The sequence below is a fragment of the Podarcis pityusensis genome (assembly GCF_964106645.2).
Source record: "Podarcis pityusensis genome assembly, chromosome: 13".
In the NCBI taxonomy this organism is placed as follows: Eukaryota; Metazoa; Chordata; class Lepidosauria; order Squamata; family Lacertidae; genus Podarcis; species Podarcis pityusensis.
In genome coordinates, this window is record NC_138038.1 from 763640 (window position 1) to 783662 (window position 20023).

A 20023-nucleotide genomic window follows, 5' to 3' on the forward strand; every position below is an offset into this window, starting at 1 on the left:
ATCATTTTCCTAATATTCTCTCTTAGGGCATTGCATGCCATAAATTTTATACCTGTGGTCCACAACTGTTCCCAGTCAGCAAACATAATGTTATGTCCAACGTCCTGTGCCCATTTAATCATAGCAGATTTAACCTTCTCGTCCTGAGTGTTCCATTTTAACAGCAAGTTATACATTCTTGAAAGTATCTTTGTTTTAGGATCTAACAGTTCTGTTTCCAACTTTGATTTTTCCACCTGGAAGCCAATTTTTTTGTCTAAATTATAAGCCTCTCTTATTTGATAGTAATGAAGCCAGTCTTGCACTTTATCTTTTAGTTTCTCAAAACTCTGCAATTTCAATTTGTCTCCTTCTTGCTCCAAGATTTCCCAAGATTTCGGCCACTTGGCCTCCATATTGAGCTTTTTCAGGGCCTTTGCCTCCATCGGTGACAACCACCTTGGGGTTTTATTTTCAAGTAAGTCTTTATATCTTGTCCAGACATTAAACAATGCCTTCCTGACAATATGGTTTTTAAATGCTTTATGTGCTTTAACCTTGTCGTACCATAAGTATGCATGCCACCCAAAAACATTATTGAAACCTTCTAGATCCAAAATGTCTGTGTTCTCAAGAAGCAGCCAATCTTTCAACCAGCAGAATGCTGCTGATTCATAATAAAGTTTAAAGTCTGACAGGGCAAATCCCCCTCTTTCCTTTACATCAGTTAATATTTTAAATTTTATTTTGGGCTTCTTGCAGATCATTAAGCAAACAGTCGGTGAGCACCTAGAAAGGAATGCTGTGATCACCAATAGTCAGCATGGATTTCTGAAAAATAAGTCATGTCAGACTAACCTGATCTCGTTTTTTGACAGAATTACAAGCCTGGTAGATGAAGGGAACGCAGTGGATGTAGCCTACCTTGATTTCAGCAAGGCATTTGACAAGGTGCCCCATGATATTCTTGTAAAGAAGCTGGTAAAATGCGGTCTTGACTATGCTACCACTCAGTGGATTTGTAACTGGCTGACTGACCGAACCCAAAGGGTGCTCATCAATGGTTCCTCTTCATCCTGGAGAAGAGTGACTAGTGGGGTGCCACAGGGTTCTGTCTTGGGCCCGGTCTTATTCAACATCTTTATCAACGACTTGGATGATGGACTCAAGGGCATCCTGATCAAATTTGCAGATGACACCAAACTGGGAGGGGTGGCTAACACCCCAGAGGACAGGATCACACTTCAAAACGACCTTGACAGATTAGAGAACTGGGCCAAAACAAACAAGATGAATTTTAACAGGGAGAAATGTAAAGTATTGCACTTGGGCAAAAAAAAGGAGAGGCACAAATACAAGATGGGGGACACCTGGCTTGAGAGCAGTACATGTGAAAAGGATCTAGGAGTCTTGGTTGACCACAAACTTGACATGAGCCAACAGTGTGACGCGGCAGCTAAAAAAGCCAATGCAATTCTGGGCCGCATCAATAGGAGTATAGCATCTAGATCAAGGGAAGTAATAGTGCCACTGTATTCTGCTCTGGTCAGACCTCACCTGGAGTACTGTGTCCAGTTCTGGGCACCACAGTTCAAGAAGGACACTGACAAACTGGAACGTGTCCAGAGGAGGGCAACCAAAATGGTCAAAGGCCTGGAAACGATGCCTTATGAGGAACGGCTAAGGGAGCTGGGCATGTTTAGCCTGGAGAAGAGGAGGTTAAGGGGTGATATGATAGCCATGTTCAAATATATAAAAGGATGTCACATAGAGGAGGGAGAAAGGTTGTTTTCTGCTGCTCCAGAGAAGCGGACACGGAGCAATGGATCCAAACTACAAGAAAGAAGATTCCACCTAAACATTAGGAAGAACTTCCTGACAGTAAGAGCTGTTCGACAGTGGAATTTGCTGCCAAGGAGTGTGGTGGAGTCTCCTTCTTTGGAGGTCTTTAAGCAGAGGCTTGACAATCATATGTCAGGAGTGCTCTGATGGTGTTTCCTGCTTGGCAGGGGGTTGGACTCGATGGCCCTTGTGGTCTCTTCCAACTCTATGATTCTATGATTCTATGATTCTATTCTATCTTTAGACATCAAAATGTGCTATGGAAATTCTTCTACCAATGATGGGAAGTGTCAAGAGACACCCCAAAAAATCCTCCAGGCAAAACATTTGAAAGAGTTGCACCCCAGTTTGTGGTTGGGGGGCACATAGATGCAAGGCTGAGTTGCACACTTCTGCTACAGGCTGTTTCTTGGTGGGTCCTTGTTGTCCACATAAAGTGAGAGGACTGGTACAGACACAGGCTGGAACCTTCTGGTGGCAAAATGGCGCTCTCTCTCTCTCTCTCTCTCTCTCTGTCTCTTATCCTTTGCATTTCAGCTGGTAGCATTTGATTGCAAATTCCTTCCACAGGTTGATCACAAACTTTGTAAAGTAAAAAATAAAATAAAAAGCCCAAGTCTGTGACATATGTGAGAAACAACCCCCCCCCCACCCACCCATACACCCCTTTTTCAGATTATCTATGCTGCAGTTGGGACTGTGGCTGCTGAAAAGGTTTATATAACAATAACAATTTATTATTTATGTGTCACCCATCTGACTAGGTTGCTGCAGCAACTCTGCCCCCCCCCCCCCCAGTAGTAAAAACACAATTTGCCCTTATCTGAAAGAGTCTGATGTTCAGGCTGCTCTTTAAGCCAGCAGTTCTTAACGACTGCAAGCAAAAGTCATCACAAAGGCAACCTAAGAACACGGAAATTTCCTCACCATACAGAAGCAGTCGTATGAAGAGTTCAAGGTGCCCCGCCCATAGCCAAGTTGCTGAGCAATAGCTCCCCTAGACCTGTAGCAGTCTTCTATGTCACTGCCTTGCAATGTAACTACTCACCAGAATCCACATGATGCATTCAAGGTGCAGCAAGCAATCCTTGGTGCCTGCTTAGTTAAATACAGTTCTGTTCTCTACACTATCCCACTGAAAACATGACACACAACCAAACAATCAGCTAAAATACACCAACCCTCATGCACCTCTTAGCTAGGCTCAGGTTGGGGTGAATTTTCAGAAAAAGGAAATCCAGCCTCTCTCACAAATGTTTGTCCACACACATCCTAGTTTCTAAGTCAGTGGATGGATTGGAATTTCTCTCAGAGGGAGATCAGATATACCAAGTTGGGGCACAGAGAGGCAGTCTCTGGGATACACTTTTGGCTTCAGTGCAACTACAAAAGTATGCCCCTGCCCTGATAACTTTCTCCAGCCTTCCTAAAAAGCTATGGGCCACCTGCAACCCTAAAGTAAGACAACCACCAACTTTTGCAAAGTGCTTGAACTGCCAGAGGCAACCCCGGTAACCTGGTGACTAGCTACTTGCAAGCCTCCTTTCACAGTCAACCCGTGCAGCTTGTGCCTGGAAAACAAGCAACCCCCTTCTACCAGCACAGCTTTAGGAGTGCCTGCAGTTCCATGGCTGCAATGTTTAGCTAGATGGATTAAAAACCCTTTCACTGACTAAAAATGTGCCCTCAATTACTCAATGTGTTCTTTAAATCTACTTTTGATGCAATGAATTTTTAAAAAGAAAGGATGGCACAGCAGGCAGACGTGGCCTGTTTCCCCTTGCATTGTAAAAAAGCCCTCCAAGTTGTCAGCCTACTCCATCTTGGTTCCTGCCCTCCAAATGTTTTGGACTACAACTCCCAGACAACCATGCCGGCTGGTGCTAATGCAGGTTGCAGGCCAGAACATCTGAAGGGCATTAGGTGGGGGAAGGCTGCTCCAAGGGCATTCTATAAAACAGAACTATTGCTTTTACACATGTACATATTTAAGTGATTAAACTGACCACAACATTTTAATCAGGTGACAATTTTAATGTCACTTTACTCAAGGTTTCCTGTCTCCACTCCAACTGAGCAGAGGGCTAACAGAGTACTCATGCCCAGCCTCCTGTTCTCACAGTGGTCAACCAGATGCCCGTGGGAAACTGAGTGATACAGAACAGGCACATATTTCCTTTAAAAAGTTTACTGACCACACAGAAATGTAAAGGCAAAATCCACATATTGCTCCCCAGAAAGCACACCAAGACACACACACACAAAATCCAAGCACCATTTCCAAATACTCACTACTGGATAGGTTAACTTTGCCCACAAGGATCTGAACATGGCTCAATGCCTTCTTCTAGACCCGGTGAAGAACCCCTGTCCAATGTGGAGATGGCGTTAGGCAGAGCAATTTCCTGAGTGAGAGACACCTTCCTCTCCCCTAACGTTTGCTGCTGCAGCAACAGATAAACAGTTCCTAGAACTGAGCAGGATCCTATCCCAGCTGACCTCACCAGCCATGGCAGCTATCTGGAAGATTTCCCACAGCATGAAGACACAGCATTTTTCTGTAGCTGATGACTCCTCTGCAGAGGCAGAGAGGAGAAGGAGCCAGTGCAGCCACCAGCCCAACCCTCTGAACCCCAGCACATGAGTGGCTTGGGGTAGCCAACATTTCAAGGGCAGGGTGGGGGGAAGGGCCAAGAAGGAAGCAGTCTAAAAGGTGTGCCTTGGAGCCCTGACAGGGTGCTGGGACACCATTGTGGGTACATGGGAAGCTCTCTTATACCAAGCCAGATCTTCGGTGCCTCTAGCCTGTTCTATTTGTACTGCCCGGGGGTGGTTCTCCAGGCAAGGGACCTTGTCAGCCCCATCCAGAGAAGCTGAGGATTGAGCCTGCGTCCTTCTGCATGCACAGCACATGCTCTGCCAATGAGCCACTCTCCTTCCTTTGCCTAAAGTGTGGACTCCCAATATCCTCTATGTCTGAAGCATCAGATACTCCAAACTTAAGCCATCCAGTTGAATATCCCTTGTCTCTGAAATCCAGCAGAGGACACAGAAACATCACTGGGTCTAGGGGATATTGACAAGGAATATTGACTTTTTTCATGGGTTCCCCCTCCACAAAGTCTTACAAATGTCATTTTAAGAAGGTGTCTAGACTTCTCCCTGCTAGAACTCTTTAGCTGGAAACCACAACAGTTAAACATGACAGAGTCTGACTTACATGTGTATTTTGGACATGCTAGAAAGAGTTCTGATAGTAGCACAGTTCATTTAAACAAGGCTCATTTAAAGTTATTATTATTACTACTATTTATTACGCATCCTTCACCCCCAGGTCCCAAGGCTTGTTTACAATAATTAAAACACAAATGCAGCACCACCCCAAATCACCAGTCCTACTAAGAGGAGATGCATTGAAACTAATGAACATGGCTAACAGGTCCATTAATTTTAGTGAGTCTACTCTGAGCAGAAGTTACTTGGATCCAACCCTCAGGCTCCAGCCTGGTCTACACAAGTGAGGTGACAAAACATTCCTGGACTGTCCCATTTCAGACTGCAGGGGATGTACTATAGACAGACACAGACACACACACCACTTTGCATGTGGAAAACATCTCCAACCTTTTGCTTAATAAGCTGGTTTGCTGTGCAGAGTGAGTTTATTTGGGAAGAGTGGGAAGAGCTCAGATATGCAGCTGCCTCTCCTACTAATGGCAGCCTGCAATGGTACAATCCAGGAGCACAGTTTTACCCCCACCCCCTCTGTAGTGTGACCAGGATTTCAGAGAGTTCCCCATCAATAGAGTGCAATCACCAAGAACATACGCACGCCTGCTCTTGTGGTATGTAGGTGGATGTGACAGAACAGCAAATGTTATGGACTATTGCTAAAAACCACAGAGGGATGAACAGGAGATGAGACCTTAGTGATCCTTGAGACTTACTTGGTCATTAGCAAACTAGGACAGTTTCAGGTTTGGGAACACACACAAGCCAAAGAGATGCAAAACTCTGACAGCTTGCAACAGGCCAGTCTCTCTCATCTCCATGCACTAGGAGAACAAGTCCTGCTGCTATATTAAAGCAGTGCAGGAGATGCAAGCAGAGCTCATTTTTCTCAACACCTAACTAAACATCCCACCTACTCTTGTGCCATGTAGCTGAATGCTCTCACTGCTAATAATACCAAGGTTGCTATGCAACCAGAAGGCTGCCTGAATAATCTAAGTTACGTATTTCTGTCCCACAGCATCCTGCAAGTAACATCACTTTTGTGGAGCCATGAACATTTAGTATCAACAAACATTTTGCTTGTTGTATGCAGCAGTGGTGGTATTCCTTATGATTTTGTGGCCTATCTTGCAAAAGGTTTAGACTGGATGCCACAAACATAAAATCAGAAGAGATATAATAGAGAAATGAAATCAACCCTATCAACAAAGCTCAAAACTGAAAGGGCTCAAAGGAGAGAAAGCAGTAAGGCCAGCAAAGCACACACTCACTTGCACTTAAGTTTCGCAGACAGAAAAGTCTTTCTTCACACAGCGCATAAACTATGGAACTCTCTCCCACAGGAAATGGCTTTAAAAGAGGACTTGACAAATTCATGAAAGAGAGGGCTTTCAATGGATACTAGCCAGGATGGCTATGTTCCTGTTGCAGGAAACCACAGGAGGGAGAGAATGCTTGTGCTTATACCCTGCGTATGGGGTTTCCACTGAGGCATCTGGTTGGCTACTGTCAAAGCAGCATGGTGGACTGGATGGGCTGTTGGCCCGATCCAGAGGGCTCCTTTTTTGTTCAAAATGCTGCTGGTGGAGCACTCAAAGTTTAGTCCATCTGAGCGAGAAGGGGAAGGGCCAGGTGAAAAGGAAGGGTTAAAATTCATATGGTATGAAGTCAAGGAGGTGAAGTGGAGTGCACCTGATGGGACAGGCCTCCTGGCAAATGGAGAAGGTTGACATTTCAAGGTATTCAGGAAGCCATCACCAGGTGGCTGGCAGAAGCAGAATGATGCAGAATCCTCATCTGCAATGGATACCAGGTTGGTGCACCCTTTTCACAGGTTCAGAGGCACCCGATGGCATCAAAGTGCTGCTCCGGGTTGGCGCCATCGGCAATGGCGGAATTTCTCTGACCGGGAGGAATTTGCCCCGTGGAAAAATTGGGTCTGGCCGCCACGGCGAAGGCGAAGGCGGAGACCCGTAAAAATCACAGGCGGGAGAAGCCTGTGAATGTGGGATTCGGCGGGCACCTTCTGCGCCTCCCCTACTCGCGGGGAAACCCGTTTTCGGGTCTCCGGAGCAACGTGGGGTGAGTGGCGCGGTGCTTCGAATCGTCTGCTTCTTCCACGGAGCGAAGCCGCACAGCCGTTGCCGGAGAGCGCTGACTTTTTCCTGTGGACGATTTGACCTTAAAGTAATTACCCGTGAGTAGAGCTGAAACGGGAGAATTGGATTTCTAAAAGTATAATTTGGTATCAAAGCGGGGAGGTTCAAAACAGGAAGTCCGCCTCCCCCTTTTGTAAATAGACTAAGGCAATGAAGTTGCAAGCTGGAGTCCTGGAAAGTCTTTTGTAAAAGATTAAATTTCCATCGGTAAAGAACAAAACCCCCCTTTGGAGGCAGGAGAAGAGGGCGGGGGAGTTGTGGACTGAATATGCCTGCAGGAGAGAGCGAAGAGATCTAAAACACCGCCGCTCTGACCCTGGAAATGGGCTGCTAGTAGGTCTGACGTACTTTGGAATGCTCATTGACAGCGTTTAGAACGTTCATTGACAGCTAGTTAAACAAGAGAAATACATTGTTTCTACTGTTTTCGGCTGCTTTAAAAAGGAGTAAAAGTAACTGAAAATTGAAACTAACTTGAAACTAATTTTCGGATTGTTTAAAAGAGGATACTATTGACTATTGCAAATAGAAACTGTTTCCCCCTAGTGGAAGCCTTTGAAACCGGTTGCTTTACAAGAGCTGGACTAGGGGAATTTCCAGCTGCAAGTTAAAAACCGTGAGACTCTGGGACTGGCCTTGATCTTTTAAGTGTTATGGTAAATGGAAGAGGAAAAACAGACCAGTCAACTGCTGACAAAACATTAAGGTCTGGGAGGACTTGGCAACAATCCAGGAGAGGTCCACCATCAGGCCCCCCTGCTTTTTCTGAGCCTTTGTACCAGTATATGTAAAACCAAGAGAAATGTTGACAGAAGAGGCTCTAGTGGCGGCATTATTTAAGATAAATGATTCATTGGATCAGCTTCACAGGAAAATGGACATGATAAATGCGAAAGTGGATGTTTCAATCATTAAAACTAACTTAAATATAGAAAGTATAAATAATACTAATATAGAAACTACCCAGAAATTGACACAGGAACCTATTTCGATACGGCAAACTGCGGAGGCGGCCAGGGAAAAAGCTGTTGTTGCTGAATGTAAAGAAACACAACTGGAGAGAAAGAGCAAGAGAACCCCAGCCCTACAGAAGCAACTTGATGAATATAAGTTGACGCTTGCTATGACTGAACTCAAAGAAAAACAGACGAATTTGAGGATTAGAGTTCACCTTTGGTGGACATGCCCAAGGATTAAGACACTTTGGGAGATGATTCATAATGAAATGAAAAAGGTATTTAAATATACCTTTTTGAAGAAACTAGAGGCCTTTCTCCTGGGCATGGTCGGCCAATTGGTGTTAAAGAAGGATAGAACTCTTTTCACGTATGCAACAATAGCAGCAAGAATACTCATTGTGAAGTACTGGAAGACACAAGATTTATCTATCTGGGAAGAATGGCAGATGAAGTTGATGGACTATATGGAATTGGCGGAAACGACTGGCAGAAATCCGAGACCAGGGAGAAGAGACGGTGGAAGAAGACTGGAAAAAGTTTATGTTGGATAGAAACTAAGTGGTTTCCAGCTGTAATGCTTTAAGAGATACGAAAAAAGGTTTACAAATGGGTAAAAGCTTAATGGTAAGGATTTGCTGAACTAACAAACTGAACTGGAATACAAAAAAGGGAGGTATGAGGAGGTCCGGGGAAATAAGGGTAAGGAAGATATGCTATGGAAAGTTAACGGGTTTTTAACTGTTTTTATCTTGTATGTTTTTCTTTATTTTTCTTTTTTTTGTTATATTTAAAAAAATTTATTCTTTTTTCTGTATTTTGTATTTTCTTGTATTTTTATTTTTTGTTTTTGTATTCTTTGAAACTTTAATAAATATCATTTTAAAAAAAGGAAAAAGTTTAAGACTATTTATAGAAATATTGCAAAAATAATGAATGTTAGAAAAATGTTGGAATGAAGTTATATGGCTTTAGTAGAAATGCTATAAGGAATTAAGTATAAATAGACTAATAGAGTATTAAAGGGAAAAATAAGATTAGAATATGTTAAGATAATTAAAGGATAGAAAACAGAGGAAGATGGAAAGGAATTGCTGAAACAATTAATAGAAGTGGAATACAAAAAGGGAGGTGTGAGGAGGTCGTGGAAATAAGGGAATGAAAGTTAAGATATTGAAATTGTTTTGTGTTTTAAATGGTTTGCGTCTTGTTTTGTTAATCTTATGTTTTTTCTTTTCTTTTCTTTTCTTTTCTTTTTCTTTTTCTTTTTTCTTTTTTTCTGTTCTACTGTGTTTAAATGGTTGGAAAATCAATAAATATTATTTTAAAAAAATAAAATCAAAGTGCTGCTCCAAAGGTTCACATGGAAACAAAGGTGTCTGCATACCTGATTCTGCAGTACAAGACTGCCAACCTCAGGCTTGTAAAGGTCACCTCACCAAGCGGGTGGCAGGCCTGCAAAGAGATGGTGTTTGCTTTAAGATCAGAGGAAGCTTTATGAAATGATGAAGCAGGAACTGGGAGGACAGGGCAGTTCAATTTGGTAAAATTAAAAGCGAGTGTGCTCTCTGAATGCATGGAGAAGCTGGAATTAGAACTGGAAATTTTATTATCTAACCTGACACAAGCATTCCCTGGGCTGATGTTTAGAAGCAAGTAACCAGATGGCTTAACATATGGGTCTGAAAGCTTGCAGCTGGAGGAAGACCCAGATTATCCCTGACCACAGATGGCTTACTTGAATACCAAGATCTTGCACACTACTTCCTGGAGACGCTCAGGCCTTTTCAGACCTCTCTTGTCTAGCCTGCCCTGGCAAGAAACAGCTGGAATTTGAGATAAAGATGGCAGCAGCTGATTTGCATGCAAAACCAGGCTGAACAGGCAGCAGGAAGATGACCTCTAGTCTAGGAGTGGTATTCAAGTAAGCTTCACTAACTGTAAAACTTAGTCTCATCCATTCATTTCAACGTTTCTACTCGTTTCTTCCTGATATGCTGGTTTTCCCAAGAGAAAATCTCTTCCTGCAGTCTGATGCTGTATGGTCCGCAAGTCTTTACCAGTTCACCTGCTATGTGTGTGTCAGCTAGGCATGAGATCCAGTGGAATGGGGAAGTCTCCCACAAATGGGGTTCCAGCGTAAGCACATATCAGCCAGTTGCTGCGCATACTCCCTCAGGCCAGCCCAAAGAGCAGCCCCTAAGGCCTTTCTGGAGAACACAAACACAGTTCTCTCCTCCAAATTCCTTGGCAGTCAAACACTAGCCACTCATTGTTTGGCACAGACTGGGTTTACACTACGGCGTAAAACATTAGCTAACATCTCCAAGAATGTTCCTTAACCAAAAAGGGGGTGGGGATGATGTATTGTTATGAAGGCTGGTAATGTCGTTTAAAAGGAGAATGTAGGATAAAGCATGACTAAAACAAATTGTCCAAGGTCACCATGAATGGCAAGTCCATTTTCCTGCCTGGTGCTAATTTCCCAGCTGTAAGCACAGCTTCACTGCACCTCTCCTACCAGCCCCTCAAAAAATCCGTGACACTCCCTCTGCATCCTTCCAAAGGCATAAGATGCTTCTTGGGGCAGGTAGGAGTGTCACATTCACACCTTACGTACTGATCAGCCCTCCACTTAACTGCTCTAAACCTCAGTTCTCCCATCTGAAAAGTGAGGATATACTACCAAAATCACCAACCCCAAAAATGGCTCCACTTTGTGCAAGTTAGAAAGTGACATTACCAACCCAGAATGCAGTCAAAGCTGATTTGGAAATGGCTCTTGTGAGTACTAACAAGGAGTTGATTGCCAAATAGTTCCTGATGTAAAATCCAGCGTTACGTCTTGGTTGCATTTAAAAGACTCAATAGCAGGCTTCCTCAACCTCGGCCCTCCAGATGTTTTTGGCTTACAACTTCCATGATCCTTAGCTAGCAGGACCAGTGGTCAGGGATGATGGGAATTGTAGTCTCAAAACATCCGGAGGGCTGAGGTTGAGGAAGCCTAACTTAGAGGCTCATGGAAAGCTCCTTTAACGCTGTAGTGGTTCATGTTAAATTTTCTTCTACAAAGCTAACTTTTCTCCAATGAGAGAAAATATTTGATTTTTACATTTCCTGCAAGAATATTGTAGCACATACTTTAGAAAGAATCTGAGCAGCTCTCAAGAAATCAGCAGAAAATCTGACAATGATGAAAACAAAATTTTTATCTGCTTTTAAATTTTGTCAACTTATAAACAAAAAACCCAGAAATTGTTCTAGTGAGGAATGCTGAGCTGAGAAGGGTAAAACTAGCATTCATGTGGCAGGCAACCAGCAAATTGCTATTATTTGATCTACAGAGCACCTTAACTGGTAAACATTTTCCACCCCTTCCTTTGGTTTATCCTTGAAATCAAATGGGCAATAGGGAACTACATCCCTGCCTTTCATTATCATTAGGTACTCAAGAATGCTTATGGAGCTGAAATATAGACAATATCAACCAAACCAGCACCACGTACCAGGAAAACAGCAGCTGGAGAATAACAACAAAACATTACAACCAAGACAGAGAACATAAGAAGGATGTCCACCAGCTTCCTAACCCTTGTGAGGGAGTGGGGACCAGGTGGGCTTCTCTAGGAGGTGAGTTTCCAAAGGAGTGGCACCATCAGCAAGGAAACCTGGCTGCCTCCTCACCTCTTTGGTAAAGAGAGCAAAGAGGGGAAACCTACTCGCATACCAGCTGCAAGTGCCATAGCATCTGGAAGAGAGAGGGTGCTTGAAACAGCAGCAGCTGTTTCATGAAAGCACAAAAGGTTAGGCATGTCTAGCATTTCAGCTGATCTACTAACATTTACCATCACTTCTGATAAAGTGCCCAAATGATCCCCAATCCTCCCTGCCTGGTAGCTGAGATGTGACCTGCCAAGTGCCACAGACCTGGCTGGCATCTGAAAGATTTGTTGATTCTGCTTAGCTGAATAAAGCACTGCTGGGTCACTGCCACAAGAGCTATACGTGGAACACCTGAAAGATTTCATAGAAACAGCAGCAGCTGCCTTATATGGACTCGGACCCTTGTGTGCATCTAGCTCAGTGCTATCTACATAGACTGGCAGCAGCTGTCCTGGGTTTCAGGCTGGGATTTTTCCCAGTCCTACCTGGAGATGTCTGGGATTGAACTGGGGATCTGCATGCAAAACAGGTTTCTGCCAATGAGCTACAGCCCTTGCCCCAAAGGGAAGCTCTTCAAACTTGTTACCCTTAATCCACAGCACCACACTGCCTCTCAGAATGTTGCTCTGAGTTACCCACAATGTGCAAAGGCAACAATTATTATTCTATTCAGAATTTTGGGTTTTTTTAAAAAAAAAGATGTATCGCCAGCATGTCTATGGAATCAAGTTCTTACAGCTGTCTGATGTTTCCCTTTGCATGTACCAAGGAGTAATTAGTTTTAAATACCATTTGCTTCTGGATGCATTCTCAGGAGGCTTTCTTCTTCTTTTAGAATAATTAGGACTACTTTTCAATAAAGTGACTTGCAACATATAAACATGCATCCCAAATGCAACAGAAGTGCAGTAAAAACATTCCAGAGGCTCCTCCTTCATGGGCTGATTCTTCTGCCCCCAAAGTGATGCCACCTGCACCAGCAGCCGAATGAGGGCGGAGCACGCTGAGTGCCCCTGGTAGTGGGGGGAGCGGGAGAGGAGCACTGTATGTGGAATGGAGTATTTTGGGGAAAGACCTGGCTGGCTGGAACCTTGAGCAGCAGCACTCCACGCTGCAATCTTGTGCTACACTAAAGATTACTAAAGATAAAAGGGAACCCTGTGGTTTAACTCAAATCATTTTGGGTCCCATTTGTCAGGTTGGTTTAGCACAATTATTCCACTAAACTCTGACGTGTAAGATTGAAACTTGATACACACATTCAGAAACAATTCTACATTCTAAACACCAAGCCCCAGTTCAACTCCTGCAACCATTTTCAAGGGAAAGATAGAATCATAGAATTGTAGGGCTGGAAGGGACCCCAAGGGCTATCTAGTCCAACCCCCTGCACTGCAGAAATCAGTAAAATGACGTGGACGCAATGGGGTATGGAGATGTTGGCAGACAAGCAGGTGCACATGTACAGGGCACAAGGATAGATTTCCACCCATTTTCAAGAGCAAACGAGGTCTCTGACTGCGCTTGACAACCAAGCACAGGAGTGCTCTGATGGTGTTTCCTGCTTGGCAGGGGGTTGGACTCGATGGCCCTTGTGGTCTCTTCCAACTCTATGATTCTATGATTCTATGTTAGGGTAAGTTATCTAGGAATATTGCCTATTAACACACCAACTTCGTTTTAACTTGGCGAGACGTGGTTTCAAGAAGGCACCATCTGAAAACTGGAGATGGGAAGAATACAGTAAACAGAAGAAGCCTTTTTCTTAGAGGCCAAGCCTCTTCTGCAAGCAAATTCCACAGCCTATTAAAGAGGTTATCAAGTGGAAAACTATGAACTGCTTGGGTGCCGGTTCTAGTCCCCTTGTTTATTAAATTGAGTTGATTTGTGTTGTCACTGTGTATGACAGGGTTGCCAAACATATGACAACCCATGTCGGCAGTGTCGTTTTTGGCAATTTCCCTTTAAAATAGCTCCAAAACTTCATTTATTTTTGGTGAATTTGCCAAAAAAGCAGAAGAGAAAAACCAACCAGTGCTCTGCACCCTCCCACCAGCTTTATGGGCTTTCATTTTACATAATTGTAAAAAGAGCTCTGCACTAGCCTGGCCCACTAAGTGACCTAGCTGCCAATCAGGGACTCAAAAGAAAGACAAGATGTATGCCATGGAATAATACACAGGAAGTGGAGTGCCTGGGCCTGACATTGACAGCCCTTCCCTGTACTCAAGTCTGCAAAATCATGGAAGTCCAGACCAAAAGTAATCCCCAAATGTAGGTCATTTATGTCTTTGGCCAGGAGTAAAGGGGTAAAATGCCAACATCCATCTTGCCCCTTGATGAAGCTTAAAGCCAGATTCGGAGAACGCTGCTGCTGCTGGTGCCTTAAGTGAGGCTCCCATAGTTTGTTTACCCAATTAGACTCTCAACGTGAACTTCCTTCCGGAGGAGCCATCTGTAGGCGCTTGCCACAATGAGCACCAAGACAAAGTGAGGACCACGAGCCCTGCTTAAGGTCAGGAAGCTCCAGAGTCCAATTATGATCAGAGATCCAACCTTGAAATATAGGCAGGATCATCTGAAGCAAAGGGACAGATTCTTGACTAAACAGACTCGTTTTGTGATAAAGGCCTGTTTCTTTAAAACCCTTCAGTGCAACCATGGGGGTGGGGTTACAAAAGAAACTTTCTCCCTGTTTGTCAAAATGTGGCCTCTGGTCAGGTCCAAAACAAGTCAGGAAGTCACACCATGTCAGGAACCAGGAGTTCCTGGAGACAGGAGGAGAAAGGATCTGGGGGACAAAAAGAAAACAATGACATAAATCCAGCTGACAACTGAAGCAGTCACTGCCCCCAAACTCTACTGCTACAGCCTCTGCTTTTCAGGGTTGAGAGTGGCCAACCACTATGACAGCCAGCCATCAGAAGCAGGAGTCTGTGCCCTAAAGCTACCAAGCGTCTGGTCTGTCCTTTTGGAATTCAATCTCCGCCATCTTCCCAGGAGGGCTGAGAAAGACTTTGCCTGAAATTCTGGGGAGCCAACCCCAGTCAGTATAGACTAGTTCTGCCATGACTCTCCCACGTTGGCAGAAGCCATCATTTTTGTACATGTTCAAGGCTACATGGAGATCACAAACCAAGGCTGCTCCCCTTCATGGGAGCCCCAGTCTGAGGGCAGATCCCCACCATGTATTTAAACCACACCCAACACACATTTTAAAGTACATGTCACCCACCAAAGAATTCTGGGAGCTGTAGTTTCCCTTTACAGAGCTGCAATGCCCAGTACTCATAACAAACTACAGCTCCCAGGATTCTTTGGGGTGTAGTCATGCACTTTAAATGTATGTTAGATGTGACTTGAAAGCATGGTGTGGATCTGCCTTGTGGTCTTGGCTAGCTGTGCCAAGAGTCTTGGTTGGTACAGGGCAGCTTCCTAAGTACCTTACCACATTCATTTCTGTACTACAAACTTCTATCAGCTGTGCACCAGTGCAATTTTTCACGACCTCCTCTAAAGAACCCTGGAACAATAACTAGTGCAGTTGCAAAACTACACATGTTTAAGCAGTTCTTGTTCACTCTGAACAGGGCTGACACAGGACAATATCCTTACAGAAAAGAGGCATAACCCTTGGGAACTTTAGGTTAAGAATTATATGGCACAGAGAAAATTAAAAGCCTCAACCATGGCAGGTTCAATGTGGAGACCATGTGCTTGACCTCACCTTCTGGATAAAGTTTTTCAGCATGACCAGATATTTGCTGAAATTAATCAAATTTACTTCTGATAACTGTTGGTGCCATGCCAACAACCGCCCAGATGGAGTAGATTTCTGGCACCAAATTGCTCTGCAACCTGGATCAGCCATAAACAAGTCATTCAACCCAGGTGTCTCTACAATTCTGATCAACACCACTTAAGGTACATTCCCCTCCCGCAACCAGCTTTGTTATTCAAACAACCTGCCTTTGCCTACCTCTTACACAATAATGTCCTTTTAGTTTCTCTGGCAGGCCCAGCCAAAGAGTAAACAAAGAACAGCTCAGGCCATGGAGGAGGTTTAACTCTTCGCTCTCAAAACACTCTAGCATGAGGCTGCAGAAGCCACCCTTCTGCTGTGTTGTAGATACCAACATGTAAAATCTGAAGCAGTGTCATTAGAGGTAACAAGTGTGGTAGCTGTGACCCTGGCACCTCACTTCTGGATGGAATAAACCTTCTGGACATCCCACAGGGCCTTCTGGAGAAGGTGGGTTCAAGGCAATGAAACATGAAGGGTGAAACTGCTGGGCCTGTCTAAGCCCAGCTGGAGCAGGGGGAAGTCAGCCAGCTGGAAGAATATTCCCCCTAGGAACCGGCCAGAGAGTTGAAAAGGCAAGACCTATCCTGCCCAGTCTGAAATTTGGGGAGCCTTTCTGAGAAGCCTTCCTGGGACATTGGAGAACCTGAAGATGCCAATGGGCAAGAGAGAGCTTGGCATTCCACACAAACCAAAGAACCCATTTTTAAAATTATACTCCCAGCCCACTCTTGCTTCAGCAAATTCAGAGCACTCGCAAACTTACACTTCCTCCTATCTACACTTTCCTCAAAGTAATAAGAAATGTCCTTGCAGCATATTCTCAACGTTGGAGGTAAATTCCCTCTCAAGGCTGAATTGGCTAAGTTTAGAATCACAGCAGCCTTTCCTGGCATTATGCTGGAACCAAACAAGGCCGCAAACAATGATTTCTTCAGGAAGCCCTTGTGTGTGTGCACTATGCAACTGCAAGTCCACATGGTCCTGTTCACACACACACCCCCACACACCCCATTGACCTGGTTAGACTTTAAGGGAAGCTGAGTATGAGTGAACAAGAAACCTTTTACATGGCTCCCCAGCAGGGACTTAGCCCACGACCACAGACAGGCACCCAGGTGTTACGTTATCAACTGAGAGAACAAAAAGGCCAAACACAGCTCTTTTGTGTTTTGCCACAGGGCCCTCAGAAAGGGTGGCTGAGGAAGCATGTTGATCTTGGACCCAAGGTCAGTCAGGGACTTAATGGGAGGAAGGGTGAGTCAGGCTTCACCCCAAATACCATTTCCCAAGCTCCGGTTCAAAGTCCTCATAAGAGGAAGCACCCTTGAGCATTTGCAGAGTGTTTCCAGCTGTTCCTTCCTTGCCTCCCCTTCAAAGTTTAGAATTAGGGAAGCAACATTCCAGAACAGAGGAGAAGACATTTATTCAGGACCAAGCTCCAAGCAACTGTCCCTAGGAGTGCTTTCTTTTTTAGCTCCATGCCTGCATCCAAGGACTTTGAGTTATTTCAAGAAGAAATGAGCCACAGACCAATCGCCCTGTTGCCCAAGTACCTTTGGGACAATGAAGGCTAAAAGATCTGAAAGAAACACCCAACAATGCTAAAATGATCAACAGCAGGAGGCTTTTTTCCTTCTTAAAACTAAAGAGAGATACATTTGCAAGCACACAAACTGTAGCAGGGTTACCAGCCTAGAATGCAACAGCAACCATCCCGGCTCAGTTCATATCATCCACCGGCAGCTTAAAAGGGTGCTTACAAGGTCAGGCTGCTCCGAGCTGGCTTGCCTCTTCCTCAGAGAGGAAAGCCTTTGCTGACTGCGCATGGAAAACCTGCGGAAGGACTCTCTGCTCCGGGATGCAAAGTGCCTGAAGGAGGAGGTGCGCTTGAAAGGGGCTCTGCTTGCCCCCACCCCACTTGTTCGTTCATGGGCAACTGCAGTTGTGACTAAATTCAGCGCCTCTTGCAAGGACCTTCGCACGGAGCCCACCCAGTGGGTCATGTGGTTCTGCGCCACCGTCAGCTTGTCTCCAAGGTAATCCATCGCTCCAAGACACCCAAAAAGGCGGATGGGTTTGCGGGGAGGGGGGGGAGAGAGACAGACCGAGAAATTTACTTCCCCCTAAAATGAAACCAGAGCTGCCCGGGAGCCAGAAACTACTAAACACTCTTGAAAATCTAGTTACAAAAAGAAAAATGGGGGAAAGGAGCATGGGGGATGGGGGGGAGGAAGGAATAAGGCTGGTAAATTACTAAGTTGTTTAAAAATCAAGTATTTTTCTTCCTCAGTTGTGGATGCCTCTTTGAACCAAATTCACCCAGTAAAAATGCATCTGATATATCAAGCACATGAAGAACAGAAATCTAGAGCTTGCTTTGGCAGCAGAATGGCATTTGGTCTTCTTTCTCATTCCCACAGAGTCTCAGGGAACTCCTTTCCACAGGCCAGTTCGGCAGTTTTCGAGTTGAGAATCCTAGAAAAGCAGCTCTTCTCCCCTTCCTTCCCCCTCTGGCCTGGTGAGCTTCTGAGGCAGCAGCACAGAGAATGAAGTTCCGAAGGTGGCCTTTGACCCATTCATGAGATGGGCTCTTCCCATCTCCCTAGAAAGCCAGTCCTTCAAAGGTAGGTCCCAGTGATGGCCACAGAAGCCCCCACCCTGTCAGAGGTCCGTTTTAATCTCCGGCATCACCACGACCAGCACTTGCCTTAATTTCTAGAGCCCCGTCAGTTCCAAGATGGGGAGAACGATGTGTAGCATGCTGCCTTTGAGACCCTGCTTGCCTGACTCACAGCCTCCGGAAAGTCTTTTGCATGGCTCTCTGGCTCAGGAAGGGGCTTCCGTGGGGCGGGATGTTCTAGAGACTGAGAGCTTGAGAGTGAGCGATTGCTGGCTGTTCCAGAAGAGGCAGCAGAAAGGCAGGCTTCCTCAAAGCACTCCTCTCCACCTTTGTGCCACTAGAAGGCACCCTCCAGAAATGCTGCTGGCTGCCGCAGCACTGGGCAAGCCCACCTGGGTGTCTGCAAGTGCAGGGGTATCTCGCTCAGGGAGACTCTGAGAGCAGCTTGAGGCAGAAGGGACTCCAGGCGGTGGCCTCCTCCCCACTTAGAGGCACCCGGTTCCTCCTCTCCCCTTCTCTGCAACAGGAAGGAAAACAATGAATGAGATATAACCGCTGCAGGGGCTGGGCTTGATTAGAGTACAGCCCGGGTTGTCATGGCAACCAAGGGGAACAGCATCTGCCTGGTGACTGGGCAGGCGGAGATCCCTTGGAATGATTCAGTTTGCATCTCATCACGTGGAACCTGAGCAATTGTTAACCCTTGCCTGCACACCAGGAGAGAAGCCACCTGGGCTTCTTGGAAAGCCTCCCTTCAGCAGCAACAGCCAGAGGAGGACTAAAACTGGTCACCCAGAGTCTACAAAGCAACCCCCCCCCCCCTTCTGTTGACTGGGAGCAATTGTTTGTTTGTTTGGTCATCTGATGTTCTCCCCTAGTTTCATCTGGAGCTTGTAAGCTACTACAAACTTAGTATGGAAAAGAGCAAAGCAAAAAACGTATCCCCATTAAAAAATAGCTGTGAAGACAAAATGCTAGTCAATCAAGGTTAGCCGAACATAAATTATATGAAAAGATTCCAGAAATAAACCAAGTTATTCAGCGTCTGCACTGTCAGTTGAAGTTTACTTAATATGTTAAGTCACAGTGGTTCCTTCAGGGAACATCGACTGGACACACCAAAAGGGCAGCAGCTCAAATCAGAAACTAATAGATGCTTCTAAGTCATAAAAACCCCAGATTGTTTCTTGAATAGAACCACCAGTTACTATTGTAGGAATCAGAAACTCCTTTTTGTTATATTAACCTAAGGAACTGCCTCCTGATGAATAGCTAACTCCTTGAAACACCTATTATTTGAATTAATAAGTTTGCGTCCCGTTCAAGGTGGGTTTCTGAATACACTCTGTTCATGAGCAGCATTCTGGCCAGATCTTCTGTTGTTGTTGTTGTTGTTGTTAACACCACCACCTTTCACAAATATGTCTCAAGGTGTTCCACAAAACATAAGAAAACAGTTAAAAACAGCAAATTAATTTTAAAAACTATACAAAGAAAAAACCTATGGCCGAAATCAATTCATTCAGCTAGAAAAACTTGTCAGAACAAAAAGGCACTCAATTGTTTTGTGAAAGCAGCAGCCACAGGAGAAGCCTTCCTCTGAGCTCTTTGGAACTCTCCCGCAGACCACAGCGACCTAATGGTTATATGAAAGATATGATGCTCCTTCGAGAAACCTTCCCCTGAGCTGTATAGGGCCAAAATCTTGAACTTCACCAATAGCAGTTGGCAGCTAGAGCAAGTCCTACAAATAAGGTGCTTTGTT

At 44.8% G+C, this 20023-nt stretch overlaps 1 protein-coding gene across 10 annotated transcripts in view; it reads right to left on the bottom strand.

Moving 5' to 3' along the window:
• Positions 1–20023, bottom strand: part of KIAA1671 — a 212717-nt gene that overhangs the window by 109345 nt on the left and 83349 nt on the right. The window contains exon 1 of one of the 10 annotated variants that reach the window (XM_080979179.1): positions 17399–17847. The exons of the other annotated variants lie outside the window; for them this stretch is intronic. Within the exon in view, the coding sequence (XP_080835305.1) occupies positions 17399–17683 (285 nt within the window). The 5' untranslated portion in view covers positions 17684–17847. Of the gene's footprint in view, positions 1–17398; positions 17848–20023 lie in introns of those variants that run through there. 10 annotated transcript variants of the gene reach the window in all.